We start from the raw sequence: 13375 nt of genomic DNA, 5'->3' as shown, positions 1-13375 counted from the left end.
TTAATCTCCTAGCTTGAAAAAGTGGTAGAATTGGCTAAATAAGTTATCCTGCAATGAGTCTTGACGGTTATTTCTCAAAAATCTCCGACAACATGCCCAGCAGAACTACTAAGAACTCGACCAAAACCACCATCCCTGTAGAGGTGCAGGAGGAGCTAGCTTACATTGGAAAGCTAACACCGTTGCGGATCCAGGCACAATGGACCTGGTGATTCAAAAGATGACGGACAACATTACTAAAGTGATCGATGTTAAGATAAGAACGGTCTTGGAAGCAATAGCAGGCCATTCAGCTGAATTACAGAGGGTGGTCAACCGTGTCGATGAGGCGGAAGGAAGAATTGCTACAGTGGAAGCTTCAACTACATCTATGGACACTAAGATGAAAGCACTTGAAAAACAGGTGCGCGAAATGGCGGAGCACATTGACGACTTGGATAATCGAGGACGCAGATGCAATATTCGTGTTGTGGGACTCCCGGAAAATTCTGAAGGAACACGTTCCGTAAAATTTTTTTGAGGAATGGATCCCTGACTACTTACAAATGGGCACTAAGGCTGGTCGTGTGAAGCTGGACAGAGCCCATCGCTCTCAAGCACCGATACCCGGTCCCAACCAGCGCCCACGGCCAGTGGTTATAAAGTTCCACAACTTCACCGACAAGCAGCGCGTTATGGATGCGGCTAGAAACATCGGCTCTGACGGTAGCCAACGTAAAGGTCCAAAGGTCTCATTCTTCAATGATTACTCCACAGCGGTTGTACGAAGACGCAAAGGGTTTGATGAGGCGAAGGCTCGACTCAGGAGAATGAAGATGGACTACGCACTGTTGTACCCGGCCACATTGAAGATTATGGTCAACGGATCGCCTAAGAAACTCTCCACACCTGCAGAGGCTGCTGCGTTTATTGACTCTCTCGGGTAAATAACTTTAAGCTGCGCCGCCGCAGCATTGGATAACTTTATTATCTTCTTTGAATCTGATCATGAAACAGTGGTGTGAGTTCTCACATGCTCCGGTTCAGTAATATTCGTATTTTTATTATTTTTCTTGCTAAAGTAACTGCCGCTATAGCTCAGGCTGAGATATGGGTGAATCTACATTGTTGCCCAGGCTTGGTTTTAGGTGGAAGAGCCTCAATCTTCATATATTGATTTTCATTTTCATATGTATAAAGGACGAGGCTATTGAGTGGCAATGCAGACTTAAGAGTCTACATTGGAAAGTTGAAATCCCCTGCATGTTAGCTAGTGGGAAAACCCCCTTTTGGATCTTTACATGTTTAATTTTTGGGTTTAGTATAGTTAGAGTTCAGGGTTCATATCGTTTGTTTATGCTCGGTGAGATAGAAGAGAGTTCAACACATGGAAAAAGGTACCACCCCATTTTTACGGTGGGATTCAGTCTGAATATGAAACGGTCAAAGTGCAATGGCAGGTAGCACACTGCGGGTATGTACATGGAACATTAGAGGGAGCCATAATCCAGAAGGTACTGTCGTTTTTGAAAAAAGAAAATATTGATATTGCCCTGTTGCAAGAAACTCATTTGGATGATAAGGAGCATCTGAAATTACAACAAGGGGGGTTTGGTCAAGTGTTTTTCTCATCATTTACATCCAGAAGTAGAGGTGTAGCAATTCTTGTGAAAAAGAACTTACCACTTAAGGTCTTGAATTGTGTGAAAGATAAATTTGGTCGCTTTGTTATAATTAATGGTACTTTACAAGGGCAGAAAATCTCCATAATGAATATTTACTTTCCCCCTGCCCACCCCCCTGATTTCCTCACTAAGGTATTTCTAGACTTTTCAGAATTAAACTCAGACACTGCAGTGGTTGGAGGAGATTTTAAATGTTTGTTGAACCCCCTTATTGATAAGTTTCCCAGCGGTATAGCTTCACTCTCTCCTCGAGCTAAGTCACTTAAAGCTATTTGTGATGATCTGGGGTATGCGGATGTTTGGAGAACTTTTCACCCCTCCAACAGAGAGTTCACTTTTTTCTCTGCACCTCATGGATGTCAGACTAGAATAGATTACTTTTTTATGCCCAGGACATCTTTGCAGTCTGTTTTATCCGCTAGGATAGGAAGTATAGTCATATCTGATCATGCGGAGGTGATCCTGGACATAAAACTCAACGGGGCATTCAATCTGTCAAGACATTGGAGGTTGAATACAACCATCCTTAAAGACCATACGTTCACATCATATTTTATTACAGAGTTTAAAGCATTTTTCTCTATTAACTCTCAATCAACAGATAATCCCTCGCTCCTTTGGGAAACCTGTAAAGCGTACGCCAGGGGTCTGATTATGTCATACACAGCCACTAAGAGGCGGAAAAAGCGTGAAAAGCAAAAAAGGTTAGAGGGTGAATTGGGAACTAAAGAGAAGGACTACATTAAAACTCCCACGCCTGCCCTATTAAAGGAAATATCAGTTCTTAGATCAACGTTGGACTCTCTCCTAACACAGGACGCTGAAAAGAAAATGGGATTTGTCAGGCAAAAGCTATATGAACATGGCGATAAGCCAGGAAAGTACTTGGCGTACCTAGCTAAAAAGAGAGCTGACTCACAGTCAATTGCTACTATTACTGATTCGGATGGCAATCATTTATATGAAAATAAATTGATAAATGACTCATTTAAGAAATTTTATGCAAATCTTTATGCCTCAGAACTGCCAAATGACGCACCCAAATTAATGGAGAATTTATTTTCTAAGATTGAGCTCCCTACTATCTCCGAAGAACAGAGGTCTCTCCTTAATGCCCCTATCACCGAGGAAGAGATAATGTTCGCAATTAAGAATCTGCAAAACGGTAAGGCTCCAGGACCAGACGGGTTTGGTAGTGAATTCTATAAAGAGTTTCATGGCCTGATCCTTGAGCCATTGCGTGATATGTTTAACCACTCATTTTCAAATGACCAGCTCCCTCAAACGCTGAGGGAAGCCAACATATCACTTATTCTTAAAAAGGGAAAATGTCCAGAGTCTTGTTCCTCGTACAGACCAATTTCCCTTCTGAATGTGGATAGAAAATTACTTTCTAAAATTCTAGCCACAAGATTAGAGGACTCACTGCCACTAATTGTGAAAGGAGACCAAACTGGCTTTATTAAGGGCCGTAAGTCGTGCAACAATGTCAGGCGGCTTCTTAATGTAATTCAAGCCTACCGACAAAGTGCTAGGGATGGTCTTGTGCTCTCCCTAGATGCTGAGAAAGCATTTGATCGTGTGGAGTGGTCTTACCTACTCTTTGCTCTAAATAAATTTGGTCTAGGGGACAACTTTATAAAATGGGTGAAAGTTTTATATGATGATCCTCAGGCTGCTGTCCTTACTAATGGGCTAAGGTCAAATAGCTTCTCTATATACAGAAGTACCAGACAGGGCTGCCCTTTGTCCCCCCTCCTATTTGCACTCGCTATGGAACCACTGGCCGAGGCCATCAGGGTAACGCCTGCTATACAGGGGCTGCTCATTGGTGATGTTCACCATAAAATAAGCTTGTATGCTGATGATGTCCTGATATTCATCTCTAATCCCGAGACCTCAACTACATCTCTTATTAATATTATTCAATTATTCAGCGAATTCTCAGGCTACAAGATTAACTTAACTAAATCAGAGGCTATGCCACTTGGTAGCCTTCACTCTGTACCTAATACTTCTCCCCCCTTCCCTTTTAAATGGTCTCCCTCAGGCTTTACGTACCTGGGTATATTTGTAACTCCTAAATTCCAGCAAATGTACAAAGCCAATTTTGTTCCCTTGTTTGATACAATAAGACAGGATCTGGAGCGCTGGAACTCTCTCCCGATTTCTTGGTTGGGTAGAATATCCCTCTTGAAAATTAACATTTTACCTAGACTACTTTACCCAATCCAAATGATCCCAGTATTACTCTCCAATAAGATAATACAGGATGTAAATGGATGGCTAAGTTCCTTCATATGGAGTAAACGCAAGCCAAGGCTTAAGATGGCAATATTGCAGCTGCCAAGTTCTATGGGGGGCTTGGATCTGCCCAATATCAGGTTCTATCAGTGGTGTGCCCACCTATGTTATATTTCTGATTGGATCACAAACGATGACTCCTCTATTTGGTTAGACATTGAGACTTCTCTTTCAAAATACCCCTTACAGGATCTTTTATTTTTCAGAAGTTTCAAGTCTGTAGAAGATCACTGCAATAATCCTATTACACTTAACACACTCAAGGTTTGGAGGTCAGTTCAGCGCTTCCTGGGAAGGTCCAAACTAACCTCTGCTCTTACCCCAATTCTTAACAACCCAGATTTTGGTCCAGGATTGCTGGATGCTGGCTTTAACTTTTGGCTTAATAAGGGCATACGCAGACTAAATGACTTATTTGCTGATAAGATTCTATTGTCATTTGAGCAGATGGTGGAGAAATATCGACTCCCAAAGCAGGACTTTTTCCGCTTCCTACAAGTAAGACATTATATTGTGAAGAGCACCACCTTAATTGGTAACCCTGATATGTCTGTCATTGAGAGAATGCTTTTTTTTCCACAAAGGAAAATGTCTGTAAGTCTGTTTTATGATGCTTTAAGGTCCTTTCCTGCTGTCGACACACAGAGGGTGAAACAAGTGTGGGAGAAAGAATTGTCTGTGACTATTGACGAAGAGATGTGGGAGGACATTTGGAGATATGCAAAAACAATATCTATATGTAATCGTACTAAAGCAATCCAATTAAGAATAATACACAGATTGCATATATCCCCAAATCGCAGACATGCCTTTAGCCCCTCTTCCTCTTCTCCTCAGTGTCTTAAATGCAAAACTGATACAGGCACCCTAACACATTGTTTATGGTCATGTACCAAAATACAACGATACTGGTCTGGTGTTCTGCAAGAAATTGAAAAGATCCTAGGGGTTGATCTAGAATTGGACCCAGTTTCGTTACTGTTGGGTCGCCCTAGTAGGCATGTTACTTCTGTGAGTAAGAGGAGGCTTTACAACATCCTTACCTTTGCTGCAAGGAAAAACATCCTTTTACGGTGGATTAGTGATAAGGTTCCTTCTATTAACCCTCCCGTTGTCCTTCTATTATGCCTAGCACACAGTGTCCCCCCCGGGTCACTCTGTCCCGTCTTGGCTAAAGGCCCAGTGGGCACAAGTGTGACAGTATGGGTGTGAACAGCCTTTGCAGATGTATTTCTTACACCTGCAGCACGCTGTGTGTGTCTTGGCGTCCTTCTTGGGTGGGCAGACCTGACACCTCTTCCTCTTACTCGCCCCCAGCGGTGCGGCCGGGGCGGCGGCGGCGGCCGGGCCGGCGGCTCGCTCGCGGGCCTGCGGACGAGCCTCGGCGGATACACGCTCGCCCCGTATGACTTTGACAAGTGCGGACGAGGCTTCGGTGCGGGGGAGACGCTGCCTTCTTTGGATCAAGGGCTTCACGAGCGCCTTTCCGAGCTGCTCCAGGAACACCCTCCTCTTGTTCCGCTTCCCGGGCATCCAGTCGGGGTTGATCTCTCGCCATATGACAAAGGCGTTGTAGGAGGACACGTCGAGGATGTTGTGGAAGATGACCAGGGGCCAGCGGGCGGTCATCCGTCTGCAGCTGTAGGTCCCGACCACCTTGTCTAGGTTGTCCACGCCGCCCTTGTTGCAGTTGTAGTCTAGGATGAGGGCCGGCTTCCGGTCTCGGCGATCGCTGACGTCGGGCTCCGCGTGCCGCGTGCTCAGAAGCAGCACGTTCTTATTTCTCTTTGCCAGGTAGGACACTAGAGTGGCGGTGGTCGTGAAGGCGAACCTGGAGGACGAGACCTGTCTGCCCTTGGACTGGAGCAGCGCGGGAGGGAGCTCGGGCTTGTTCTTTCGCACCGTGCCCACCATGGTGAGGTTCCTCTCGAGGAGCCGCTGCCCGAGTTCGTAGGAGGTGAAGAAATTGTCACACGTGACGTTGTGACCGTCCGGCAGTCCCTCGGTCAGATCGAGGACGACGCGCGCGCCCTGGTTCTTCTCGGGGCATCCGCCGGCCGCCTTGCCGGTGTACACTTGCATCTTCCAAGCGTAGCTGGACTTGGCGTCGCAGGCCACCCACGACTTGATGCCGTATTTGGCCGGCTTGCTGGGAATGTACTGTCGGAAAGGACAGCGTCCTTGAGGCGAGGGAGAGGGGAGGGAGAGGAGAGGGAGAGGAGAGGGAGAGGAGATTAGCAGGAGATTAGCAGCAGCGTCATCGTTACAGGCTCACCATCGGGGCGCACTGCGTTTACGTTACACGCAGCCGCCGCCGCCGCCCGTGCCACTGCCCATTGCTACTGCTGCCCATTGCTACTACTGCCGATTGCTACCGCTGCCCATGCTACTACTGCCCGTGCTCTCTACGCTACACGTACATACACAGATACATTGACTGCTACCGCTCTCTATGCACAGATACATAGACTGCCCGTGCTCTCTACGCCACGCGTACAAACACAGATACATAGACTGCCCGTGCTCTCTACGCCACGCGTACAAACACAGATACATTGACTGCTACCGCTCTCTATGCACAGATACATAGACTGCCCGTGCTCTCTACGCCACGCGTACAAACACAGATACATAGACTGCCCGTGCTCTCTACGCTACGCGTACGTACACAGATGCATAGACGGTACCTCTGAACGGGACCAGTTGTTCGTCCACCGTCACTTCGGGCCCCGGGTTGTAGAGGGCCTGCAGCCGCTCCTCCCACAGGTCCCACACCTCTCTCACGGCCGCCAGTCTGTCGGTGGCGAGTCTCGCGGGTCTCGACTGGCGGTCGTCGAATCGCAGCAGCCTCGAGTACTTGTGAAACGCCTTGAGCGGCATGGTGGCGCGGAACACGGTCCTGCCGCTCTCGGCGTCCCACAGGCTGGCCGCGGCCTCGCCTCGGGACCTGTAGACGCCGGCTAGGATCAGCAGCCCTACGTAGGCGCGCAGGTCGGTGGTGTCCATGGGTCGCCAGCCGTCGCCGTATTTTCTCACCCCCTGCAGATTGGTCATGTCCACGATGATCCTTTCTATCGCCGGTGTGACAAACAGCCGGAAGGCGGACTCGATGTCGAGCGCTCGCGACGCGGCGTAGGCCGTGGGGCCCGGCGTCACGGCGGGGCAGGGCGGGCGGATGGCGCGGGGTCGGTCCGGGCCGCGATAGGCCGCGGAGGACCATTTGATTTTGCCGTTTTTCGACAGCAACGTCTCCCTTTCTCGCTCTGGCTCTCTGGCTCTGTCTGGCTCTCTGTCTCGCTCTCGGGCAGCGGCCGCGTCTCCCTCCGGCTCTTCCTCCGGCTCTTCCTCCGAAGAGGAGCACGACCGCGAGGCCGAGTCGTCTCCGTAGTCGTCCGCGTCGCGCTCGGGGTTGTATTCCTCACCGTCTTCATCTTCCGAAACGTCCTCCTCTTCGGAATCGCAGTAGTCTTCTTCGTCTTCTTGGTCGACGCTGGAGGATATCTGTTCCAGGACCTGAGCCGCGCTGAAACCGGGACTGCGAGGCGTCGTAGGCGGAGGCAACACGCTCGGCGGGGTCGTATTCCTCGTCGCCGTCGTCCTCGTCGTCGTCCTCATCATCGTCCTCATCTTGTTCTTCTTGTTGTTGTTGTTGTTGTTCTTGTTGTTGTTCTTCTTCTTCTTCTTCTTCTTTTTCTTCCTGACAATATTAGTAGGCTCTCTACGCCCTGCTTACTGTCGTAGGCGGAGGGCTCACGCTCGGCGGGGTCGTATTCCTCCTCGTTGTCGTCCTCGTCGTCGTCCTCTTCTTCTTCTTCTTCTTCTTCTTCTTCTTCCTGACAATATTAGTAGCCTCTCTACGCCCTGCTTACGGTGGGCACGTGAATGGAACGAGGCACGCGAATGGACGAGGCGCGTGGTCGGCCCTGCCTGCTCCTTCGGCCCTTCGGCCCTTCGCCCCTTCGGCCCTTCGGCCCCTTGGCCCCTTCGGTCCCATCCGGGACGCTCGGCAGGACTAACCGCGTGATAGCACCGAGGTCGTGCACAGAGTTGGTGGGGACAACTGGTCCCTGCCGGGGTCACTCCGACCCGGCCCAGACAGAGGGGAACAACTCCTAACACAGGCCCCGGGTCACTCCGACCCGGCTCAGACAGGGGTAGGAGGGGAGGGTTTACAACATACACCTTGCTAACGCCGCAGGGGTCTCTCTGACCCCAGGCCCCCGGAACAGAGGGGAACAACTCATAACGCAGGGCTTACAACAGGGCTCGGGTCAATGTGACCTGGCCCAGACAGGGGTAGGAGGGTTACAACATACACCTTGCTAAACGCTGCCGGGGTCTCTCTAACCCACACAGACACTGGGAATCGACTCAGAACGCTGGCCGGTGGTCACTCTGTCCCGCCGAGGCAAGGGGAAGGTTGTCTAACAACAGCCATACCCGAAAGGCACAATTTCCACAACCAAGGGAAAGTAGTTTGTAGGGGGGCGTTTTTAGATTCGATATCCAAACTCACACGGGGCCCAAGGGCCCGTTGGAGGGCAGACACGCCGTATTCGACACAGGCCCTTGCCCGGAATGTTGAGAATGTCAATTTTGGGGCAGGACCTTTTACTAGTATCCAGCAGGTGGTGGTGTTGGGTCACTGTGACCCCGGCCTGCCGGGGTCTCTCTGACCCACACAGACACGGGGGAAGCGACAGGTGACGCTGCCGAGGGTCACTCTGACCCCTCTGACGTCACTATGACCCCGCCCACACAGGGGCAGGGGCAGGAGGGTTACAACATACACCTTGCTAACGCCGCCGGGGTCACTCTGACCCCTCTGACGTCACTATGACCCCGCCCACACAGGGGCAGGAGGGTTACAACATACACCTTGCTAAGGCTGCCGGGGTCACTCCGACCCACACACAGACACGGGCAATCAACTCGGAACTGCCCGGGGTCGCTCTGACCCGCCGAGACAACGGGAGGGTTAAAGATTGGCATAAGATACTTTTTGAATGGGTGCCTCTGGAATATCTGACATGTACATTGCATTCTAAAACAGATCAGTTCTACAAAGTGTGGGAACCCTATCTAAATTACCTAGAACCTGAGGTATCAGCTATTATGCTGCAAGGATTCTCTTAGAATGGTGGTGATCTATGTATTCAGAATTACACTATGTTCCATGTGTGGAACCTAACTTCTTAGTTTAAACCGAGCTTTTTTTGTTTAATTTCTGTTTGTAAGTTTGTTTAAAATGTGTGTATTGAGAGACGCAATGATGGGGATAGGGTGGGAGAAGCGGGGGGAGGAAGATGGTGTGCGTATGTGTGTGTATGTATATGTATATGTGTATATATATATGTATGCGCAGGTATGTGTAGGCGGGTGCTGTTTTTCTTTGTTGTTTTTTTTTGCCTGGTCTCTGTTGTTGTATCTCTTTAATATGGGTGAAAATTGTGAAATTCCAATAAAAATACTGTTAAAAAAATAAATAAAAAAATAAAAAAATAAAAAAGAAGCTGATTAAACAGCATGATCATTACACAGGTGCACCTTGTGCTGGGGACAATAAAAGGTCACTTTAAAATGTGCAGTTTTGTCACACAACACAATGCCACTGATGTCTGAAGTTTTGAGGGAGCGTGGAATTAGCTTGCTGACTGCAGGAATGTCCATCAGAGCTGTTGCCAGAGAATTGAATGCAAATTTTTCTACCATTAGCTGCCTCTAATGTTGTTTTAGAGAATTTGGCAGTACATCCTGGCCTTGCACGCCGGCCCAAGACCTCCACATCAGTCTTCTTCACCTGCGGGATCGTCTGAGACCAGCCAACTGGACATCTGATGAAACTTTGGGTTTGCATACCAAAAAATGGGGGGGGGGGGGGGGTTTAATCCTAACTTCTACATCGTTTAGCAGTAACATTTGAAACGATGAAGTCGGGGCGCGAAATCCCCATGACTGCATCACTTGATCTCGGTATGTAGTTAAGAGGATGTGAAACTTGGTTGTCAGTACTTAATATACACGACACGCACATGATTTTATTATATTATTTTATAGGATTAAATATGAAACTATTTGTGAGAAGATTAAATGTGATCTTGGCCTTCTAAGTGAGAAAATGTTTTTTAATGTAAAGTTTATCCAGTCAGTAACCACACCACCTGAGCACAGACATTATGCCAAACATAATGGAACGCCCTTTTTCCCCCAAGTGTTTTAAAGGACCCGCTGAAGAACTCTCTATAGATCAGTTACGTGCAGTGCCAGCTGAATACGTTACAAATGGTTAAGAAAACGACAAGACTAAAGACCAAGCAGGCGGAGGTTGTTGAACCGGACGTCACAAATAGTTAGACTCTGAGACCAGAAAAACGTGGAGCGTGGTGGCACGTTGAAATGGTTAGAAACTCTGAAACAAAAAAGAAGAAGACTACACAGGAACATTCAGTCTGCAGCTGTTTAAGTACTTTAGTCTAGTAAACTCGACCAAAAACTACTGGGTGATACGTTGAAAGATCCATTCTAACGAACACTTAACCTGGAAGATCCGTTCTCACAGACACTCCGAAATCAAGAATCTACGACTACAAAAGACATGGTGATCTCTGGTGGATAACCAGAGACTTACACAACCAGAGACTTTCTGTCGAATTAATCCCCGTAGATGGACCGAGTGTTTCAACAGAGAGACAGCAAAGACATACACAAGTAAATATGTACATTGCAATTCTTTCGAATGAGCGGTCGTTCATGTGCAAAGTATTTGCATTTCCATGAGCATAATTATCAGCTGTCTGTACAATAGTGGAATTCTTTTGTCTCTCCCTTTCCCTCTATTTTGAATGTGCCATTTTGTGTAACAAGCCATCATATCGGTTTAGTCCACTAGGGACTTTTCATTGCATTGTGTAGTAATAAATGTGTAAGCTATCCTGTTTGTGTGTTTATGTAGTTCTGTGTGATTATTTAGTTAGTAAATAAATAACTCCGCCAATTTGTATATCGCTGATTCATCATTTATGGTAAGAGTTTTGCGACATTCAGAATGAGACTGAAGGTAAATAAGAATGAATGAATTGACTGTGACTGATGTAATAGATATTTATATCTTTAGAGTTTAGTCGGGAGATAGTTAAACGTTAAATAACGTTTCCCGTGGTGCCCCAGATTACTACTTAATTAATTGTTATATGATTCATTTAATAGTGTAATAATTGAATGTGGTATGTAATTTGTTATTGTATAAAATGGCAAACACATTAATGATAGTCAAGACACAATGATAGTCAATGATAGTCACTTTCTTGGTTACTACATGATTCCATATGTGTTATTTCGTAGTTTTGATGTCTTCACTACTATTCTACAATGTAGAAAATAGTAAAAATAAAGCAAAACCCTGGATTGAGTAGGTGTGTCCAATCTTTTGACTGGTACTGTACGTTGACCCTAATAAATGGGTCAGTCTACTGCTTTAGCAAAATCTGAGAGGGATGGTCACTATACTGCAGAGGGGGGTTAGTTTTAGCTTATCATGACTCCAGCCAAGATGCTTGTTGTGGACACACGGAAGTCGAGGTAGGCCAACATCTCTGGGGTGTGAGGCTTGTAGATCTGAGGGGTCTTCCTGGGGAGGTCATTTGGGGAGAATAACTACATTAACATGAGGAGAGGGGTATTACTAAATGGGGAGGTCGTCTGAACAGTAAGGTGTGGCAAGAACAGTAAGCGCAACACACACACACTACAGAGCAGTAATATCTAGTGATGTGTGTCTTACTTATGTGCAGCACCATGCGACACACACACACACACTACATACCTGTCAGATGAGGGGTGTGTTACCTATGTCCAGCACAATGGGCCATGACTTAACGTCCACAGCCTCTTTTGATTCCAGTATCTTCATTATTGCTAGGGTTGTCAGGATTCACACTGACTAACTGACCTGACACTGACACAAACACACATATATTACAGTATGTTGTGGTTGGAACAGGTCCAATGATGAGAACTTAACAGTGTTAGTTGGAGCAGTGGCTTTTAACCTGTGGTCAAAGTTGGGAGTGTCATTTTTTTTTCATTACTTTTCACAATGCCAATTGTTTAACAAACATCCATCTGTAATAACAGAGCTTTAATATGTTACATTCACTGATAACATTTACTCTAAATTTGGCCAATAGTATATTTTATGTTAATTCTGCAACTTTATGTTACTTACTCAAGAGCTTTTGACAGTGATTTGTTGGTCCCTGGCAAGTAAAAGGTTGGGAACCGCTGAGTTAGAGACTAAGTATTATTGATTTTTAGGCTAGGTAATGTTATTGAGAGTTGTACCTCTACAATCATCTTGACGGTGGGCAGTGTGGTGGCCAGGTTCAGAGGATGAGGGGGTCTGACGGGGACAGGAACACAGCCAGCGCACAGACACCCATAGAAGGTGACAATCAGGTCAATGCCCGGAGACCGTTAGAGACCATGGAGGAGTCCACATTTACAACACAGTCTGGCAACTACGTATAAGTGGCACCCATAGAAATAGAATCAGATTCAATATCTACAGTATATATTTCTAACAGATATTTATATGGTGGCACCTTTCATCTGAAGGGTTTAAGGGTCAGGGTTCAGAGGAACGCCTCCCTAACCCGGATCCGGGATCCCCCCCATCACAAAATCTGACTAGCATAGCCTAGCCTAAAGTTACAGGGATATCATAAAATAAAATGTTCATGAAATCACAAGTCCAAGACACCAAATGAAAGATACAGATCTTGTGATTCAAGCCATCATCTCTGATTTTAAAATGTTTTACAGGGAAGACACAATATGTAAATCTATTAGCTAACCACGTTAGCAAAATACAACAATTTTCTTACTCCACCATTTTCTTACTGCATCAGTAGCTATCACAAATTCTACCAAATAAAGATATAAATAGCCACTAACCAAGAAACAAACCTCATCAGATGACAGTCTGATAACATATTTATTGTATAGCATAGGTTTTGTTAGAAAAATGTGCATATTTCAGGTATAAATCATAGTTTACAATTGCAGCCCCCATCACAACTATCACTAAAATGACTAGAATAACTACAGAGACCATCGTGTATTAGCTAATTACTCATCATAAAACATTTCTTAAAAATACACAGCGTACAGCAATTGAAAGACACAGATCTTGTGAATCAAGACAATATTTCAGATTTTCTAAGTGTTTTACAGCAAAAACGCAATATAGCGTTATCTTAGCTTACTACAAGTCAGTCACACAGTAGCATTGATTCAAGCCAAAAATAGCAATAACGTTATAAACCACCAAACGCTATAAAAAAATTTCACTAACCTTCTCAGAATTCTTCAGATGACAGTCCTGTAACATCATATTACACAATGCATAT

General features: G+C 46.3%; 1 protein-coding gene across 1 annotated transcript; it reads right to left on the bottom strand.

Annotated features, from left to right (window-relative positions):
* Nucleotides 1–4583: 4583 nt before the first annotated feature.
* On the bottom strand, nt 4584–8943 carry LOC129813359 (piggyBac transposable element-derived protein 4-like). The gene is made up of 4 exons (XM_055865714.1): nt 6656–8943; nt 5313–6148; nt 5012–5016; nt 4584–4599 (listed from the first exon to the last, which is right to left on the bottom strand). Exons 1-4 carry the CDS (start codon nt 7593–7595, stop codon nt 4584–4586), a joined length of 1797 nt encoding a protein of 598 aa, XP_055721689.1. The 5' UTR covers nt 7596–8943.
* Nucleotides 8944–13375: the final 4432 nt, after the last annotated feature.

This window comes from Salvelinus fontinalis, chromosome 16 (assembly GCF_029448725.1).
Source record: "Salvelinus fontinalis isolate EN_2023a chromosome 16, ASM2944872v1, whole genome shotgun sequence".
In the NCBI taxonomy this organism is placed as follows: Eukaryota; Metazoa; Chordata; class Actinopteri; order Salmoniformes; family Salmonidae; genus Salvelinus; species Salvelinus fontinalis.
This window is presented reverse-complemented; position numbering and strand designations above follow the sequence as displayed.

Excerpts from the sequence above, each read along its gene's own strand:
- LOC129813359 (XM_055865714.1), bottom strand. The coding sequence starts at position 7,595 with ATGAGGACGATGATGAGGACGACGACGAGGACGACGGCGACGAGGAAT. Across the intron at positions 6,149-6,655 it reads ACAACTGGTCCCGTTCAGAG|GACGCTGTCCTTTCCGACAG; the intron begins GTACCGTCTATG and ends CCTCGCCTCAAG.